This window comes from Crocodylus siamensis, chromosome 2, assembly GCF_052110815.1.
Source record: "Crocodylus siamensis isolate JL-2025a chromosome 2, ASM5211081v1, whole genome shotgun sequence".
NCBI classification, from domain to species: Eukaryota; Metazoa; Chordata; order Crocodylia; family Crocodylidae; genus Crocodylus; species Crocodylus siamensis.
In genome coordinates, this window is record NC_143396.1 from 157,517,034 (window position 1) to 157,536,937 (window position 19,904).

Genomic DNA, 19,904 nt, shown 5'->3' on the forward strand with positions numbered 1-19,904 from the left:
TCCTCGCTCCCCTACAGCCTCACCCGGTCCTCCGGTGCAAACTGTAACATAAGCTCAAGCCACCCGGCTGTAACATAAACCACACAGAGTCTCCCTGCTCCAAACATAAACGCAAGCCCCATCAAGGCTCTCAAGCTACCTCCCTCTAGGGCGTTCTTGTTCCCCACATCATCGCAGCCAGTTAGCGTGGTAAGGCTGCGACCACTAACTCGGGCCACTCAGCTCAGCCACAGAGCTCCTGCTCCTGCGGCAGCCAGAAGGGAACTGCAAGGCAGGCTCCGGCCTAAGCTGTTTATAAAGGCCCGGCCCTGCCCCCTTCTGGCCATGTGACCCGCCTGGTCACCCTGGTAACCGGCACCTGAGCTGCCCGGGTGATTGGCAGCTCTGCCAATCACACTCACAGTCACGGGGCACTTACATGACTCCGTGACAACAACCTTGATTATAAAACAACCCTCCCAATAATTAGACTCAATATATGGGAAACTTACAAATTTGTTATAATTTTCCAGGTATTGAGTCTAATTATGGGAGGTTTGTCTTGAATTTATTCTCTTCCCACTACTACAGCAGGGAAAATAAATCTTCCCTTGCACTCTGCCTCCACCCAGCTTTTTCCTTCTGCAGACCTTTCTCCCCTTCCTTACAGTCAGACCCTGCTCTTCCTGAACACACGGAAGTGAGGAGTAAATTTGAAAATACTGACTTTGAAATAAACATACCAATAACAATTTGTGTGTAGTACCCATAGACTTAGTTCATCCAGAATTGATGCATTTTACCTTTTTTGAAACTGCTGCAACTTTTAATATAGGTACTCCATACGCATGCTGTTAAGCAGCAATTTTGTACTTACAAACTATGCATGGTATTAGTCCAAAGCCAAAAGGTTCATGACTTATTGTATAGTTCATTGGGATGGACCCCTGCAGAGTCAACAGCATTTCAGGCCATGGTGACCCGCAGCTTAGTTCTGCTCAATATGTGTGTGTACTGCAAATACCCCCACACAAAGGATCCATGTGCTAATTAGCCCCCTATTCATGACTGGAATGGGGTGTTCTTGTCACAAGTCCTGGGGTCCTCCAAAATACATATATGTAGATGAGGTGCAGGGCAACTGGTCTGGCTCTACCTCATCTGGAGAGTGGGGCAACACTAATGGTTTGTGATAAGCTGAGATAGGGGTCAAAAGAGGGATTCTGGTTGAAGTGTTTGGAGCCCCATTTGGTGATGTTTGCCAGACATTTAAGGCTGGTGAGGAAATAGGAGTCATTGGAAATGGGAAAGAAAAGGTACTGCTCAGCTGTGGGAGTGAAGAGGATGTAGAAATGTATTCAATATAGTGGCTCACCATGACTTGGAAAAGAGTTGGTGCTAAAGAAAACTACTCAGTGACTGTTGCCATATATCTTATTCAGATAGGTTGACCTATCTTTGTGGTAGGTTCCTATCAGCATCTTGGCCTTTTTGGTTAAGATCAAATGTAGTGCATTTTTGGCACTAAATGGACAGTATCAAGACTGGCTCTGGCCCTCCTGGTGCTGGACTGGTATTGCAGTACCTCCAGGCCCAGTGCCATGTTTGTTGCAGAGGGAGTACCCACTCATTTTACAAGGGCCACAAAAAAAGGTCTTATTGGTATGTTTGTCCACTATGGGCCATGTATTCTATAGTAATGATCAGTGTTGGCTGTGAATAGTCAACTTCATAGATGGTTTCCATTACTGAGCATGTGCTGCTTTTGGCAGCAGGTTAATGATGGACAATATATTTAATGAGATTTCCTTGTATGCAAATGTAAAATGAGGGCCTTCCCCCCTCACCCCCCCATGCTGGTTGAGTGGAAGAAATCTTATCCTGTATTTGAGTAAATATGGTATATAAAGATGATAAATGTATTCTTAATGCAGCATGTTACCGCAGGAAAGAAATGCTGGGTGAAATTCAGCATTAGAAAGAATTCTTTTCCATTACCCTGAAATCTTTAATCTTTGCTTTGCATATGCAGTATACTTTAATGCTAAGAAAAAAGTAAAATCTCCTGAAATGAGCTGTTAGAACTGCCATGCATCATATTATTTTTGTTTTAGAAATAAAACTAGCCTAAAATCCATAATTTGTTCATTCATTAACTCTCTCCTAATCATTATAGATGACATTCAAATTCGTTTTTATGAGGAAGATGAAAATGGTGGAATGTGGGAAGGTTTTGGAGATTTTTCTCCTACAGATGTACATAGACAGGTAAGTGACCAAAGAGCTATCACTTGTGGATGACTTGTAGAGTGTTAGTTGTGTTTGCCTGAATTCACACAGAAGGCTGGGTAGATTTATACCTAACAGACTAACTAAAATCAGAGACAGATAAGCTTCTGCTTACTTTCTCAGATGCTATGATGAAGCAACCCAATGTTCATAAAAGCTTCTCCAGCTCTAATTTAGTTAGTTTGTAAGGCACAAATCCGCCCTGTCTTCTTTTAGTTCTCTAGCAACTAAAACGAGATTGGAACCATTGAGGTTAATTCCCCAAACTAATCTTTCCTGTCATTAACTTCTTTTGGTAATTCTTCTGCCTCATTTAAAGATAAATGATAGATGCAGATGAAAAAAGTTAAAATCTTAATTAGAAGAAATCTGTAAAATGTGGTCCTTAAATAATAAAGGGATATATACCACGGCAAAGAACTTCCATGGCAAAAATGAGTTAACTATTTCAGGGACGCTGAGAAATCTGTTCAGAGTGGGAAAAGTAACAGAGGAAAACCTAATAGCCAAGTATGATGGTTTAGTATCTCTCAAAGCAACTCAGCCTTTTAAAATGGACATTCAAATTTTTAATGAACTTCAAAGTAGAAATGAGAAATAAAACAGCGGTTTATATTTATGACAGACCAGTAGTGTAACTATGGATGGAAAACTAGGGCATGAACTATGGGTACCAGCATAGAGGGGTTGCAAGAATGGAGCTGCTGCTGCTTCTGGCCCAGCACCAATCCAGCCACCAATGCCACTGCTATCCAGAGTGCAGAACCTTCTTGTTACCTCTCTGTCAGATCACGCAGAAATAATTTTCCTCCAAACTCCCGCAAAGTTAAAAACCTTAAGATGTAAAGCAGTATCCTATTGCAGCAAACAGTGTCCCTAACTAATCTTCTGATCCATGTTGTTCACAGTTTGCTATTGTGTTCAAAACCCCCAAGTACAGAGATGTCAATATCACAAAACCAGCATCTGTATTTGTTCAACTGCGGCGGAAATCTGATCTGGAAACAAGTGAACCAAAGCCTTTTCTGTACTATCCAGAAGTCAAAGGTAATTCGATCTGTTTTCATTTGTTTATGGGGAAATATCAGAGTTATGGAGTATTTGTGAGAAAGATAGGGCACACATTGATCAACTTTCTTGTTTCTTTATTATCACCTTCAGAAAATTTCTTTATCACCTTCAAGGCACTTGACTACTCACGTTGGGCAGAAGTAGTGGAAAACTAATCACAGCCAAGTGGGTTCAGTTAGCTATTTTATATTGGATTACTGTGCAGTAAATGCATGAATATTTCTCTACAAAAAGTTACTGCCAAGAGGTGTCCCTTATAGGAGCAATTCAGTGGATGGCACTCTTTCTTGGAGTTATCACTGAAACCCTGCTAGGGCATTTTGGTTCAAATGAAATGTAGATACAAAGGGCTGACTAGTGCTGGTGTTTTGCAGTTCCCCACCACCAACATTTCACTGACATTTGAGGAATGTTCTGACCCCTTATGTTCAATAAATAACCTGGGAATACTTTTTGCAAAAAGAGGGATGGTATTATTGATTATTTTTGTGTAAAAATAATGTAAATAATTGGGTAAAGTAATTAGTTTCAGGAAACTTAAGCAGTGGATGAATATATTTTAAAGACTTTCATGCTGCAAATTAGTTTGATTGAAATATGAGATTATGGTTAGTTTTCATATTTAATAATAGTAGGGTAGTGCCTCAAATCTGAGCACCACTGTACTAGGCATTGGGTACTTTTCTGACTTTCAAATGGGTTTTGTATCCCAATGCATGCCCAACTTATTGTACAGACTGGCATTTGGGGCAGGGTTATTTCCCTGTTGAAAAGGTTTGGGTAAGCTTACAAATGTCTGTTTCCTGGGCTAGATACACTTCGGGGTCTTCTCTCTTCCTGGATGCGAGTGCATTTTGTGCACATGCAGATATATCTATTTATTGTGTATCTTTGCAAATTGTGCATTCATATGTAGACCATTCCATATGCTGTCCCATATGCTCACCAGTTGGATTTGGTGCTTAGACTGATGTGGCTGTGCATGTAATGTCCTTATCGTATTTGTCATATGCCTCTTGGGAGTGAGCCTGTGTTTTACTAGGGGTTTCTTTTCTCAACACGGTGTCTGTGTTCTCTTTGCTAGAATGTTTGTCACTATTTGGTGGCACCTCTTTTAATGAGTTCTGTCTTGCGTATATTTCATTCTATGATACGGGAAGTTTTTTGATTAGTTGATAAGGTGGTTTTTGATGGAGTTGAAGACTTTTGTTTAATATATAATTATGAACTACTTAAGGCATGTTTTGCCTTCAGCTCCTGAGCAGAGTTTGCTATTTTTATGTCCAACTTTAAACTCAGGTTTATTCTTCTGGCCTTCTGTGTTTTAGTTAGGTCCGAATATAACAATTGCTGAATTAGCAACACAAACCTAAATGAGAGAAGTGGAAGGCACAAGTACTTAGCATGTCTGAAAATCAAAGCGTTCAATAGTTTGACATTTATAAAACATGTGGCCATTTCTAAAATGCATTTGTCTGTCAACAAAAACTGTGCTTTTGGTTCCCAAATGATAACATTTTCAAAAATTTTTGTGTGTGATTTTCAGAAGCAACTTGGGCATTTAGAAAACAAATTTTCATCAAGATTTAGGCTCTTAAAGTATCCATGTCACTTTTGAAACTGGCACACAGATATTTTTGAAAATGTTACCCACTTTGTGCCACATCCTCGTCCAGGTTCCCCTATTTAAGCATAGATGTACCTGATACAATATGAGGGGTGGAATGAAAACCTGAGTGGTGTTGGGCTTTGGTCTGTCTGAGAATTTTGCTTGGTTTGTTGTTTACTCACTAGAATGTTTCACCACTGCCTACTGTACATAAACGTCTTACTGTGTTGGAGCTGGTAAAGTTTCAATGTTCCTGTATCACTTCAAATCAAGCTAATAGTTTTTAGTAACATGTTCAGTTCAGTACCACTGCTCTCTTCTGTCTCCAGCTGGTCACTGAGAGAGAGTTGAGTCACCTCTCTGTTTTTCTTTCATTCTCTTCCTTAAAACACAGACAAAGAAGAAGTGCAAAGGAAGCGACAGAAGCTGATGCCTAACTTTTCTGACAGCTATGGTGGAGGCAGTGGTGCAGGAGGTGGCGGGGGTGGAATGTATGGCGGTGGAGGAGGTAGTGCTGGCTCAGGTAAAGATAAAAAGATAATTGACATGAGTTTCCTTTAATATTTTGGGGTTTTTTTCCAAGTGTTCATTACAATAAAATAAACTTGGGAAATATCCCACATATCAATAGGTCTATGAAGCTTGATTCTCCTCTGTCATACTTACTTTGTACCAGTGTAACTCATTGCCATAATCAAGTAACTCTTGATTTTCACTGATATGAAAAGACAGTTCAGACTGGAATATCTACTATAATTCCTGTTTTCATATTGGCAGCCAAATAATCCCTTCATTATTCTTTCCTTGTGGCTGTATGTCACAGATGTTATTCTTCTGGCTGAGAAGGACTGGATAAAAGTCCTTCATAGCCTATCAGTGTCACTCTGAGAAATAAAGTACGGGCAGATATTTTTTTCAGGAGTGGGCTTGAATTAGTCTCTCCAGTGCTATTGTTCCTGCTGGCCTGAATAGCAAGAGACTAAAATTAATTGATTTCTCATCTATCATGCCTGACCAACCTGATTGCCTTCTGTGATGAGATGACTAGCTCTGTAGATGAGGGAAGTGCAGTGGTTGTGATAAACTGGCAGGATCATCAGGCTCAGAGGGTAGTAGTCAATGGCTCAATGTCTAGCTGGCAGCCAGTATCAAGTGGGGTGCTTCAGGGGTTGTTCCTGGGGCTAGTTTTGTTAAATATTTTCATCAGTGACCTGGAAGATGGGATGGAGTGTACCTTCAGCAGGTTTGCCGGTGAGGACTAGTAGATAGGCTAGAGTGTAGAGCTAGGATTCAGGGAGACCTTGATAAATTGGAGGATTGGACCAAAAGAAATCTCATAAATTTCAATTAGGATAAGTGCAAAGTCCTGCATCTAGGATAGAACAGTCCCATGTACCGGTACAAGCTGGGGACCAGCTGGCTAAGCAGCAGCTCTGCAGAAAAGGACCTGGGGATTACAGTGGACAATAAGATGAATGACCCAACAGTGTGCCCTTATTACAAAGAAGGCTAATGGCAGTCTGGGCTGCATTGGTAGGAGTGTTGCCTTCAGATCAAGGGAAGTGATTATTTCCCTCTATGTGGCATTGGTGAGGCCACATCTGGAGTACTGTGTCCAGTTTTGGGCTCCTTACTATAGAAAGGATGTAGACAAATTGGAAAGAGTCCAGCGAAGGCAATGCAAATGGTTAGGGGCTGGGGTACATGACCTCTGAGGAGAGGCTGAGGGACCTGGGCTTATTAAATCTGGAAAAGAGAAGACTGAAGGGGGATTTAATAGCAGCCTTCAACTACCAGAAGTGTGGTTCCAAAGTGGATGGAGCTGGACTGTTCTCAGTGCTGGCAGATTACAAAACAAGGAGAAATGTCCTCAGGTTGAGCAAGGAAAGTTTAAGTTAGATATTAGGAAAAACTTTCTCACTATAAGGGTAGTAAAACACTGGAACAAGCTACCCAGAGAGGCTGTGGAATCTCCATCCTTGGAGCTTTTTAAGACCCAGCCATAAGAGCAAGCACAATTAGAATAATGTCACTATACTGTCCCTACTACAGAAGGTGCAGAGCAGCAGTTGTCAAACACTGGTTCCTAGGTCAGTTTACCACATGGTATTTAAATATGAATCCATTGTAATTCCACTGATTAAAAATACGGTAGCTGCACACCAAACCTGTTTTATGAGGTTTAGATGTGGCAAACTAGCTTTCAAGGTCCTGGAAAATGCTGGAATAGAGGATGTCACTAGTCAGGCATGTAGAATCTCCTTCACTTGCCAGGGTGGAGGGGTGGAGAACTTGCATCTATTCAAGAATATCTTGGTTTTTGTAGGATGGAAAAGCCAAAGAAGAAAATAGCAAGAACAACTGTACCTCAAATGGTACTTTGCAGGTTGAGTACATGATTCCCATATAGTGTCTGTTTTGCTTTGGAGGATAATTTTAGTGATTTTTTTCCCCCCCTTTTATGTTGTTTTTAGGGTTTGGTTACCCTCCATATGGGTATACTGCTTTCGGAGGAATGCATTTCCACCCTGGTACAACAAAATCGAATGCTGGAATGAAACATGGTAACAATAAAAAATAGCATTGTTGCAATAGTACTCTTGAGCTAACTATCTGTATTCCAGGGAGTGATTGCTGTTAGTGGCTGTTGAAGTTAGATGAGACTGGCATGGGGGGTCTACACTGCAGTGTGCAGTATAGTATAGAGATACCCACACTGACTCTAGATGGGGCAGTTTAGGTACCAAAAGCTATGAAATCCTAGCAACAGACTTCCAGATGGATTAAATTTACTCTGCTTCTTTCTAAGCTGGGCTCAAATAGTATCAAATGCTGTGTGTGTATGTATGCCCACACGTCTCAGCATTTAACCATTAAAAGCTCAGTATTAGCCAACAAAATCCTTCAGTACTTTCTTAGATATTGCAGTTTCCTTTGTCCTTAGAGTAGGAGTAATTGGATGGCAAATGCTGACCTTTGAATGGGGAACTGTATGTTTTAGTGACTGGATAAGGTTATTAAGATGGGAAAACTGTCTTCCCAGGGTGGACTGTGACTGTTGCCATTATTGCCCACTGGAAGCCAGGTTTTCAACTATAGAAGCATTTTCCCCTCCCACACCTTTAAAGAATACAAGAGGCTCACTGCCCTTGCCCTCCTGTTTCCTGTAAGCTGCTCTCAAGGGAAAGCAACCTGAGAGCAGCCCTTTTGTTCTTTGGAATACCCTGACCTGGCAAATCCTTCCATAGAGTGCACAACTTTTTGAAGCTGGGTAGGAGGGAGGCACATTCTCTGGTCCGAGGGAGGGGAAGGGAAAACCTGTGACCACTTGAAAAATTAACAGAATGGGTGTGTTTAATACTTACACTCTAAACAAAGAGGAATCACTTCAAATCCAAAGCACTGAGAAAACTGCCTACAGGACAAGCTGTCAGATGCACCCAAGTCAATCTGAAATAACTCCATTGGCTCCCAGCCTTTATATCACTGTATGTGAAATCAAAGTTCATGCCTACAGTTGCTATTCTCTGCTGATATTTTAACTTGATCCTTCAGTTGAGAAGCTGGGAAAGAGACTGTCCTAAACACTTTAGTAATAGTTACGTTTCTGTACTTTTCTTCTTATACAGTGAGCTCCAGATTTTGTGTCTTGCTAGCATTTAACGTTAAAGGGCCTGATCAAATGAAGTCAGTAGATGACTTTCTAGTGAGTTCTTTGAGCTCTGTATCTTGCCACCAGAACATTGATTATCCTTTGCACAAAAGGGTTAATGCTGTTCATATCTATTTTCAGGGCTTTCAAGTGATGAACATGAAAAACACAGGGAAAGCTGCAATAAGCACAATGACGAGCAGAATGTGAAGCATGGTGCAAAAAAGGAGCTCTCAGGCAGGGATGACTCCCGACTCTGCAGTAATAAAGAGGAGGAGGGTGCTACTTTGTCACGTACAGCTCAAATAGATGAAGCCAACTCTAGGTTACAAGGTAAGAGAATAAACTAGTTTACTTTGAACCCTATTAATACCCTCTATAGGGTAGAACAGTTAAAGGTTTGGAAGCTCCACGAGTTCTGGCTCAGGGTCCACTTTTGCCAGTTTTTTTTCCCTATGCATGTAGGATAGAAATTTGTTCTGAATTGGCAATGGCATGGGTTCACTCCCTGTCATTCCAGTGGGCCACCAGTTCTAGTGATAGTTTATAGATGCCTCTGTTCTACATCAGCCTCTGGGGTAATACTGCCTCTTCAGGTCACAAAGGCAGGTGAGATGACCTTCTTGGCCAGCTTTGGCATTGATTTTACACACTGTGAGATCCTATTGCAGTCAGCAGTTACAAATGTGTAACTGAATTCATGGAGGAAGTAGGCTGCACAACAGCTCCTTTAATCTTGCAGGTTCTCCCGTGCACCCTCCTCCCAGTTACTGATTGGTTTTGTGGCCCTGGTGACCCTGCTGCTTGACTGGCCAGGAGGAAAAAACAGTGTTGTATTTAAAATCATGGTTTTTGCCTCCCTGTCAATCAGGAACGAGGGGGAGGGAGAGAGGGGAGCATGCAGGGGAACCTGCAAAATTAAAGGAGCTGCCATGCAGCCCACTTCTGCTGTGAATTTGGTAGGTCCCTACAAACATATAAATTGTGAATTTATCTCTTGAAATGGTCTCTTGATATTTAGCTGGCTTAACTATCTGCAAAGAAAATGTTGTTTATACACTAGATGCATTGCTGTGCAGTGAATAAAGTAAACAATCACATCAGCACTGCTTCATTGCAAAATACTTCACGCAACAAATCAGAAAAGAGGGAGAACGGAAAAGGAAGAGGGAGTGGTTGACAGAAGTGCTATTGTACAAGGTTATGAATCCTTTGGCAAGTATAAGTTTACAAGTCTGCTTTGGTAAGATTTTCTCTAGCTAATTGTTTGGAAAGAGTAGGTTTGATTAAGAGTTAGATGACCTGATTTTTTTTCCAAAGTCTAGAGCACCCATAACACCTGTCAAGGTCAAAATACGTATTACGTGGGATAAAAAAAGTATGTACCCAAAATAGACCATAGGTTTGGAGACAGAAAAGTAAAGTACAGATTCCTACACTCTTGTCTGGCTACTCCTAGCCTTCCAGGAGAGTCCTTGCCAGAGTTTTTAGAAATAAGTCTTCCTACTGATTCTACCAGTCTTGGTAACTGGGGTGTCCCTGCAAAAACTTGAGATTCAAAAATAAATATTCTAACATGTCCCAGGCTAGCCCCTTAATTAGCATTATTTTGATCACCCATGAGTCACCAGAACCATCTCAAAGTTCCTAGGCACCCTAAGACATCTGTAGCTCTTTCAGCTCAAGGGCCATTACTCCCAGATGCCATTTCTATTGTAGAGTCTGCCCCTATCATAGGGCGACAATGTGCAGAGGTGCCAATCCTACCCGTGGTCCCTTCTGTCTGCTGTTGTTAGTGGCAACTGGCCTGGCCCTAGAACACAAGGGCAAGAAATAATTGTCAGTTCTGCTTGCCCACTTCCTAAGTTCCCTGGCTAAACCATATCCCAAACCATAAAAAATATACATAGCCAGCATAATATAATCCATACAATAGCACTGGTACAGCATAACACAGGATTTCCAATAAGACCACACATGCCATATCAGTACAGTAATGCTAGAAAACAATGATGTGCTGTGAACCCCGAAATATAACAGGGTTCCTGACAATAATACACTTTCCTCCTGGTAAAAAGAAACTAGAAGGTTTAGTAATATTCTAGGGGCCCACGGTTATATTATTCAGTTTAAAATTGAAGCAAAAACAAATATAACTTTATTGGAATATGCATTGGTTTGCTATACTATAAGTATAAAAACACAACAAACTAGGCAAATAATAATCAAGTCATAAAAATTAAATGTATACATTATATTAAGATTCATAAAATAAAATGTAGCCACCTTGAGCATCTTGAAGTGCATCCAATGTTTCACTTAAGTTATTCCCACAACACAGCCAGTCCATTAAGATACTTTTCACCCATTGTTAAACCAAGCCAAGGTTTAGGGATCTAGCAAAGATTTTTTTGTGATCTCATTGATTGGACCAGCTGTAAAGTTGGGAGAGCTGTTGGACAAGAGCATGTATTCGATTCGGATTCAGCCTGAATCGAGGACAGTGATTTGATTTGTTGATTCAGATCACTGTCCCCAATTTGATTCGGCCAAATCTGAATCTGAAGATTCGATGCTGATTTGGAGAATCAGTGATTCGGCTATAGAGACAGCTTTAAATGTTTTTTCTACGTACCTTGAAGTACCAGGTGTGGCTGCAATGCTGGGGCAGATGGAGCATCCCACAGGAGCGCAGTGGGGGGGCCCTGAATGCTTGCCGGCAAGCCCAGAAGTGGAAAGTACATCCCATCCACTTCTGGGTCTGCTGGGGAGCATGCAGGTGAGCCCCCTGCATCCTCCCAGCTCAGCAATCAGCCGTGGAGGGACCCCGGGTGGCCCCCCAGATCCAGGAGGCACCAATCACCAAGCCGGAGGGACGCAGGGAGGCCCAGCAAACCTGAAAGTGGACCAGACGTGCTTCTGGTCCACTTCCAGGTCTGCTGTTGAGCACGTTCTATCCACCCCACTATCTCAGCATTCACAAGCCACCTGGTATCTTGAGGTATGTAGAAAAAACATTTAAAGCTGTGTCTATGTCCAAATCGCGGAATCTTTCCAAATCTCTCTGAATGGATTCAAAGGGTTCTGATCCAATTTGACTAGGAGAGATTAAAGGGTCTTCTGATTCGATTCGGATTTGGAGATTTGGCCGCTGAATCAGGCCAAATCTCCACTGAATTGAATCAGGGATCGAAGCTTCACACAGCCCTACCAACTATGCAGCTGGTCCAAAAAAAGGTACCATAAAAAAATCCTTGTCTGAAGAACAGTAAATAACAACTGGCTACGATCTATAAGGTGTGGGACTGTAACAAGTATTGCAGGAATATAGCAAAGAAAGCTGAAGAGATGCAAGGTCCTGGGACAACTTAAAGTACTGCCTTTAAAGGCAAGACAGTACTTGCACTGCTGCTGTCCTGTGCACAGATGCAGGGTGGATCCCAGCTGGCCATGCCTGCAGAAGAGCAGTCTCAGGACTCCGTGTTGCTTCACCTATTCCCTGCTGGCTTCAGAGTGGGTAGTTTGTTCCCTCATTGCAGCAGCAGCACTGGCCACCTGCAGGGGAGCAGGGAAGAGAGGGTGGGACTTTTTCCAGGAGCAGCATATACCCCGAACACTAGGAGCCTTGCTGGGGTTCCCGGAGCTTACCCTTCCCCTTTAAATCTCTGCAGCTGCCTTCCCGACTCCCCTTTTACCAGCCCAGTCCATTGTCCAGGGCACATCAGGCTCCCTTGGCATAACTGCTGAATGGTTCTCAGGAGTCAAAGTGGGGGTGCATCTGTGCATTGCCACCCCTCTGATAAGGAATATGCTTCTCTGACCACATGTAACATATGCATCTCTTTCATGAGGAATGTTTGCTTTTTGGTTTGGGATAGAGGAGGACATGTTATGTCATGTGCTATGTTATGGTTTCTTTGAACAATGCTACAAAGAACAGTTTGTGAAATCAAGGCCAGACAGTAACAGGATTACACTGTTGAAGCCTACAATGGATAATTGCTTGGTTTTGAGAGAGCCTGTGGTACCCAGAGGGCAAGGGAAGAAATTGTGGTTTGCTAGTTCTGAGTGGTTAATGCCTTGATTAGTTCAGGTTTGGAAAGAATACAGGCAGAACTTTGTCCACAAAGCGCATCCATTGCGTGGCTACTGTAATTTAGCAGTTCTAGACATAAGGGAACAATATATTTACTGTGAGTTGTTTGTGAAGAATGGGGAGAGATTATAACTTATGGTTCAGGTCAAAGATGAGAAATTTAAGACCCAGGCTGTATTCCATAGCTCTGGCACAGATTGTATCTGACTTAACACTTAAGCCCCCTGTACTCAGTTTCCTTATTTGTAAGATACTTACAGCAGGGGTGTCAAACATGCAGCTTTGGGAGAGGTGAGGAGCAGGACCTTCTGTGGCTGGAGCCAAGCATCCTGTCAAGAACTATGGTGATGGAGCACCAGCAACACCTTGGGAAGGAGCCCCATGCCATGGCTTGTTCCCATGGCCATAGCCAAGCAGCCAAGATTCCAGACCTTTTTTCTGACAGGTCTCAGACTAGAAGGGCCAGGGGGTGGGGGAGGTTTCATGGGCCAAATCCAACCCATGGGGCCAGTTCTGCACCATTCATCTGGCCCATAGAACAATACCATACTACTCATCTGACCCACAGAACCAGATGAGTTTAACACCCCTGATTTTGGATGAGTTTGTTGATGTGTTTATAGGTTGCTTAGCTTGTGAATAAAGAAACTAGAAACTTAAAGCATTATTGTGAAAGTTCTGGAAGTGGGCTCCCTACCCAGCCATTCTCAAACATGGTCTGGTACTATACATAATCCAGATTTATGCTTTTCCTGGGATTTTGCTTCATTATCAGACTGTAGCTCAAAACCTCTCCCCAACAAGGTATCAGAGATGCTCTGTTCACCAGGGCACCTCTTTGGGTCACAAGGAACAATGATCACAAACTGACAGAGAGCAGATTTAAGCGACACATTAGGAAGAACTTTTTCATGGTAAGGGTGGCCAAAATTTGGAACGGGCTTCCAAGGGAGGTGATACTCTCCGCTACCTTGGGGGCCTTTAAGAGAAGGCTGGATAGGCATCTGGCTGGGGTCATCCTTTCCTGCCCAGGCAGAGGGTCAGATTCGATGATCTGTTGAGGGTCCCTTCTGACCCAAACATCTATGGATCTAACTTGGATTGCTCCTAGGTTTCCTCCCTACTGGTGGTGGACTGCACTGTTGTTACTGCGCAGTCATTTAGTACTTGCTTAACCAAGTGTAACCACCATTACTGCGCAGTACCATCCCCACATGGTTATTTTTAGATGCTACCATGCAGTAGCAATGAGCTACTGCATGCTAGTTTGTTACTGCTATGAAATAGCATGACCATCATGGTTTATGCTCAGAGACACTACATCACTATAGCAACAAGTTACGGCACAATATGTCATTGCTACTGCACTATGGCATCTCATGTAGATGCACCCACTGAGTACTTAGCTGACACTCCACTTTCTTTTTCTAAAAACCATTCTTTCTATCTGGACAAACCAGTGAATTAGCTATGAGCCTCAGTGAGTCTGTAAAAGGTGCTGAATAGTGTATTAATTAATATTCACCTGGCAAGACTAACATCTGCCAACAGGAGATGTTTTTGGTGCCAGCCTGTTAGCCACCATACTTCTTATGATGTTTCTGCTCATTGCACAGAGATAATTTGTAGTTATATAATGAACATGATCATTTGTGTTGCAGATGGACTGTTCCTGGGGAAGGCCATGGAGCTCGCTAAACGTCATGCCAATGCTCTTTTTGACTATGCCATAACTGGAGATGTGAAGATGTTATTAGCTGTTCAACGTCATCTGACTGCTGTCCAAGATGATAATGGTGACAAGTAAGTAGCTACTGCCTGAGGCTTAAATTTATTTTGTCCCTGAAGGCCCAAGAGCACTGTCAGCTCATTCTACATATCAGCTTATGGGGTCAGTCAGGGATCATAACTGTACAAGCTTTCAGCCCAGTGCCTTTTTGAGCCTTTAGTTGATATATATGCTTCAAATTACTTTGCTCTTGGGGGCAGCGGTTCCCCATTCTCTTGAAAAAGGTGTTGTACAAAGCAGAACTCACAGTCTAGAAGAAGTATCATAACAGTTTTGTTCAGGTCTGGTAAATGTATTAATGTATTTTGGCTTTGAGATAAAAAGTAAGAGTCTGTCACAAATGCATTACTGGTCTTCAAGAAGGGCCATTATACTGGATAAGTATAGTTCTCTTGAGACTATAAAAGCCTTTGTGTCGTTCCATCTCACACTGATTCTTAGATTTTCTGTAACAACTACTAGCTTTATCAGCTTGTTTAAGGAATTAGTGAACTGTTGGATCTTTCATGAAATGCACGTGTGTTAAATCTTGACTAAGTTAAGTACAGATGTAAAGTAAAATTTTAGCAATTGGAAAGACAAATAGAGAATAAAAAGCAAATGAGAAACAGCATGCTTTAAGCTGAGATTTGAAAATAGTCAGTGGTAGAATGGTACAAGATAGCAGTTCCAGATCGCAAGAACTACAAACAAGGCAAGCGCTTATGTAACAATGGTGAGACTAAGAAGGGACCGAGGTGGCCAATGCTAGAAAAATGGAGGAAGCAGCCTAGAATTGCTGACTCCCAGCATTCAAATGTAGTGTCAGACCCCCTGAAATCCTAAGATTGAACTAGTGAGAGGGAGACCAGAGAAGCCCTTATGAAATGTGGTAGGCAGTCTAGTTATAGATGATGCAGGGAAGACTGAAGTATTTAATGCCTCTTTTTTTTTTTAACTTCATTCACAAATAGGGGCAGCAACTAGAGGGTGGTGAGTACTCTTGGTAGCAAAGGTAGTGAAGGACACAAACAGCCTAGAGAAATAGAAGAATGGGGTAAGGATTACTTAGAAGCTAAATGCTTTCAAGTGGGCAGGGTAGATGTGATGCTCCCTATGGTACTAAAAGACTTAAATGAGGTTATTTTGTGGCTTGCTAGTTCTGAGTGGTTAATGCCTTGATTAGTTCAAGTTTGGATAGAATACAGGCAGAAATGAGTCCATGAAGCGCATCCATTGCGTGGCTACTGTAATTTAGCAGTTCTAGACATAAGGGAATAGTATATTTTCTGTGAGGTGTTTTTGAAAGATGGCAAGAGATTATAATTTATGGTTATAATCTGAAGCCACTGATAATTTTTGGACATTAAGTGAGGTCCTGGATGATTGGAAAAAAGCAAAATGTAATTGCCCATCTTTAAGAAAAGGAAGGAGGAAGATTTGGGGAATTAAAGACCAGTCGAGCCTGACCTTGATACCTGGGAAGAACATGGAGCAGGTCCTCAAGGAATCTATTGTGAAGCATCTAGAGGAGACCATAGTAATCAGGAACAACCAGCATAGATTGAAAAAGAGCAGCTTCTGCTGACCAACCTGATTTCCTTCTAGGATAAGATGACAGACTCTATGAATAGGAGGAGAGCAGATTCTTCTGCTTTAGCAAGGCTTTTGACAGTGTTTCTTGTGACACTCATTAACAAGCTGAGGAAGTACAGACTAGATACAAGTACTGTAAGGTGGATTTGGATGATGGTATTGAGTGCATGCTTGGCAAATTTGTGGATGATGCTGGGTTAGGTGGAGTTGTGGACGCTGGAGGGTAGGGCTAGGATCCAAAATAACCTGAAGAGACTGGAGTAGTCCACAGTCAATCAAAAGAGATTCAACAAGAATTAGTGCAAAATCCTGCACTTGGGATGGCATAATGGCATGCACAAATACAGGCTAGGGAATGATTGGCTAGACTGCATTACTGTAAAGAAGGACCTCTGGGTTCTAGTGGGCTATAAGCTGAATATAAGCCAACAACGTACTCTTACTGCAAAAAAAATGCCAATAGCATTCCGGGTTGTATTAACAGGAGTGTCACTTGTAAAACAAGGGAAGTGATTCTTCAGCACTGGTGAGGCCTCACCTGGGGTGCCATGTCAAGTCTGGAGCCCCATGTTTCAAGAAGGATGTGGATAGTTTGGAAAGCATCCAGCACAGAGCAACAAGAAATTATTATGGGCCTTCAAAGTATGAATTAAGAACAAAAAAAAGCTAGAAGAATTAGGGTTATCGAGTTTGAAACAGAGGAGACTGAGGGGCTTGGAGGCAGGTTGATAACAATGTTCGGATACCTGAAGGGTGATTACAGAGAGGACAGAGAGAGGCTTTTCTCTGTGGCCATAGGGGACAGGACTAGGAGCAGTGGCTTCAAACTTCAGCAGAGGAAATTCAGATTGGAGTTTAAGAGGAACTTTCTGACTATGAAGGTCAGGTCTGTTACCTGTAGAGTTGATACAGGCTACTTAGAGAACATGCGAAATCTCCATCCTTGGAGGTTGTCAAGAGCAGGTTAGATACTTGGCTAGGATAGCTTAGTCAGGGATACTCCTGCCTTCAGCAGGGGGTTGGAATAGATGATCTTGTGAAGTTCCTTCCAGCTCTACTTTCCTATGAACCATGAGGCTGAGACTTTTTAAAATGAAAGTTGAGATTTTGACATGTATTCACATGGCTCTAGGAGCTGGGGCTTTGTGTAACACTTTTTTAACTGAATAGTGAAATGTATGGGTAACCCAGAGAAGTATCACATGTGGTTGCTTACACAGCTGAAGCAGGTTTTTCCCTTTGGCATTACATCTGTATCTAACTCTCTGAATCCTCTGCTCCTTAGTCACCTTTATGAAAAGGAAGTAAAGAAAAACCCCCACAAAGTTGGGGAAATCCCCAAGGGAAACTCTGCATTAATTACAGTCTTGTGGAAATTTTGAATACAGGTTCTGAAAGTATGAACATTTTCATGTTCCTCATGCGTCTAAAAAATTCCAGGCATTTTAACATTTGCAGATAGGTTCCTCTTATCCAAAGCTTGGAGTTAGATTTAAAGTAGGAGCTACTCTTATGCCAGCCTATTCCCCTCCTATTGGTTCTCTACTAATTTTAAATGAAAATGGACTGAATTTTACTGAAAAGTTCAGAGAGGGCTGGGAAGATGACCTTTACTGTACAACATTTTTCTCTTTATTGCTGTTGCATGTTGTGCATTTGGAGCCCAGCCGTCATGATAATTTGGAGGGAAAACACTCTCAAGTGTCAGCATGCACTGAATAAATCCCTTCCCAAATATTTTAAGTGATTTATCTTTTTCAGTGTACTTCATTTAGCAATTATCCACCTTCATGCCGAGCTGGTGCGAAACCTCTTAGAAGTGATGCAGGATTTGAATTCTGATGACATCATCAATATGAGAAATGATCTTTATCAGGTATGCTGTTATGCTAGTCTGGTTGATGTTGATGATTATCTGGTAAGTGTAATGTTGTAGCATGAACTGTATATTTTTAGGTGATTTTGGTTCTTGGGGATCTGATTTTCCTCACACTATGAAGGCTTACAGAAGAAATCATAGAATCATATCATAGAATCATATCATTATATTAAAATCTAATATATTTTGTGAAAAAGGTCCATCAGAATAATATTTACTTACCCACTGGAAGATAGATTGCAGCATACCGTCTTTCTTTAGACACCACTAAAACCACACTCTGTGGTATCTGACACCCTTATCACTGAAATGAAAAAACGCAGTTTATGTCAGTTGGGTAGAGAAGACGTGTATAAAGGCTCTGTTCTTCCGCACTTCCTCAGTTTTGAGAACACAAAGTTGTATTTACCTTGCCTCATATTTTAAGGACTGTGGTCGATGTTGGCTCTTAAACTCAGGGCTGTGGAGGATTCTTGGGGAGTAACTGGAGTGTTACAGTTACTGAAGGGAAGGGGCAGGAGTAAAGTAAGCTCCAAAAATTGCATGCTCCCTGCATGGCATGGAATAAGGCCCATGGGTAGAAAGGCATGGACAAGCAGGGGGACTGGTTACATGGTAATTGGGAACAGCCAAAGAAATCCATTTCCTCAAACCTCAATGCTCTACAGATCCCTAAGGTCCAGCACAGCTGTTCAGCATGGACACGTGAGATTGTCTTTGTCCCTTTCTCGCCAAGTCCTTGCTCATCCAGTCACCTCAGTAGGAGCTTCAGGGACACGGGGAAAGCAGGATCAGGCCCTTACTCTAATGCTGACATTAGGCTGCAAAACTTTTATTTCCTCTATAAGTATTCTTAACAATTCAATAGAAGAAAAAGGCATACTAGTGTGCATCTAACACTTCAGTAGCATAGAACCTTTTTCTGGGAAAAGAAAAAAAAACACATTTGAAACTCAGGAAGTAATCTTATTAAGAGACTTCTGTTGAAACATGTCCGTTGCTCACCTTCCTGTGGTCATTTCCTTTTGCCTCTTCCAGACCCCCTTGCACTTGGCAGTTATCACAAAGCAGGCGGATGTGGTGGAAGATCTGCTGAAGGCTGGGGCTGATGTCAGTTCTCTGGATCGACATGGGAACTCCGTCTTGCATTTAGCAGCCCAGGAGGGAGATGACAAAATTTTGGACATACTCCTTAAGCACAAGAAAACCTCTCTGATGATCAACCTTTCAGAGGGGGAAGGTACAGAAAGACCAGGGCCACTTTCCGTATTATGCATTGGACGAACATATTGGTCATTTACAATATATGTTAAAAAGATTAATACAAAATTTGTACTTCTGCCTTTTATAGTGATCTCCAGTATTCACAGTCTGTCCCCTCTTGCTTTCACATACATGCACAAGAGAGAAAATAATAAATATCTAGATTCATAATTTGTATGCCACTTGTGTAATGGTGATGTCTGCATGATAAATTGCAGTTTAATTTTAATTGCATTTAACTTGTAGTTCTTAATTTAATTTGGCTATTTCACTACTACTACTACTACTTCTGTGTACTGTCAGCCATTATTGCAAAAAATCCCATTAAGGATATGTTGTTTTTTTTTTCCCTTGAAGGAAATTCCCTCTGCTCCCCAAGCAGTTACAGTAGCTTGAGGAACAGATGGCCAATAATCATTCCTGTACCAGAGACCAATATAATGTTTGTTATGTTGTGACCAAACGGAACTAGAAACTTGAGCCTTTGAATGCCTGGAAAGCCAAGATTCCCCAATTCTTCTATGTTGCAATTTATTTGTATCTAACATTTCTCTCTTAGAAGATGTGAAGTATCAAAGCTAAAAACGTCGTGAATTAAAACAGCTATTTTAGGTCAGTTTTAGAGGCATCTAAAATATAAAAGGATTTTTTTTCTTATCACCATGAGTTCAGCTGCACCTGTCTCAAATAAGGCAGCATGAC

General features: G+C 41.8%; 1 protein-coding gene and 1 long non-coding RNA gene across 4 annotated transcripts in view; one reads left to right on the plus strand and one right to left on the minus strand.

Annotated features, from left to right (window-relative positions):
* Positions 1-19,904, plus strand: part of NFKB1 (nuclear factor kappa B subunit 1) — an 89,594-nt gene that overhangs the window by 60,750 nt on the left and 8,940 nt on the right. For all 3 annotated transcript variants that reach the window (XM_090031893.1, XM_090031892.1, XM_090031889.1), the window contains exons 10-17: positions 2,156-2,247; positions 3,177-3,315; positions 5,343-5,471; positions 7,423-7,512; positions 8,742-8,933; positions 14,358-14,499; positions 17,822-17,936; positions 18,978-19,179. In XM_090031893.1, coding sequence (XP_089888019.1) covers positions 2,156-2,247; positions 3,177-3,315; positions 5,343-5,471; positions 7,423-7,512; positions 8,742-8,933; positions 14,358-14,499; positions 17,822-17,936; positions 18,978-19,179 — 1,101 coding nt within the window. The remainder of the gene's footprint in view (positions 1-2,155; positions 2,248-3,176; positions 3,316-5,342; positions 5,472-7,422; positions 7,513-8,741; positions 8,934-14,357; positions 14,500-17,821; positions 17,937-18,977; positions 19,180-19,904) is intronic.
* LOC149870950 (uncharacterized) lies at positions 10,748-19,081 on the minus strand. Its single transcript, XR_016440159.1, has 3 exons — positions 18,945-19,081; positions 18,162-18,243; positions 10,748-12,155 (listed from the first exon to the last, which is right to left on the minus strand). It is a non-coding gene; the product is annotated as an uncharacterized LOC149870950 (long non-coding RNA).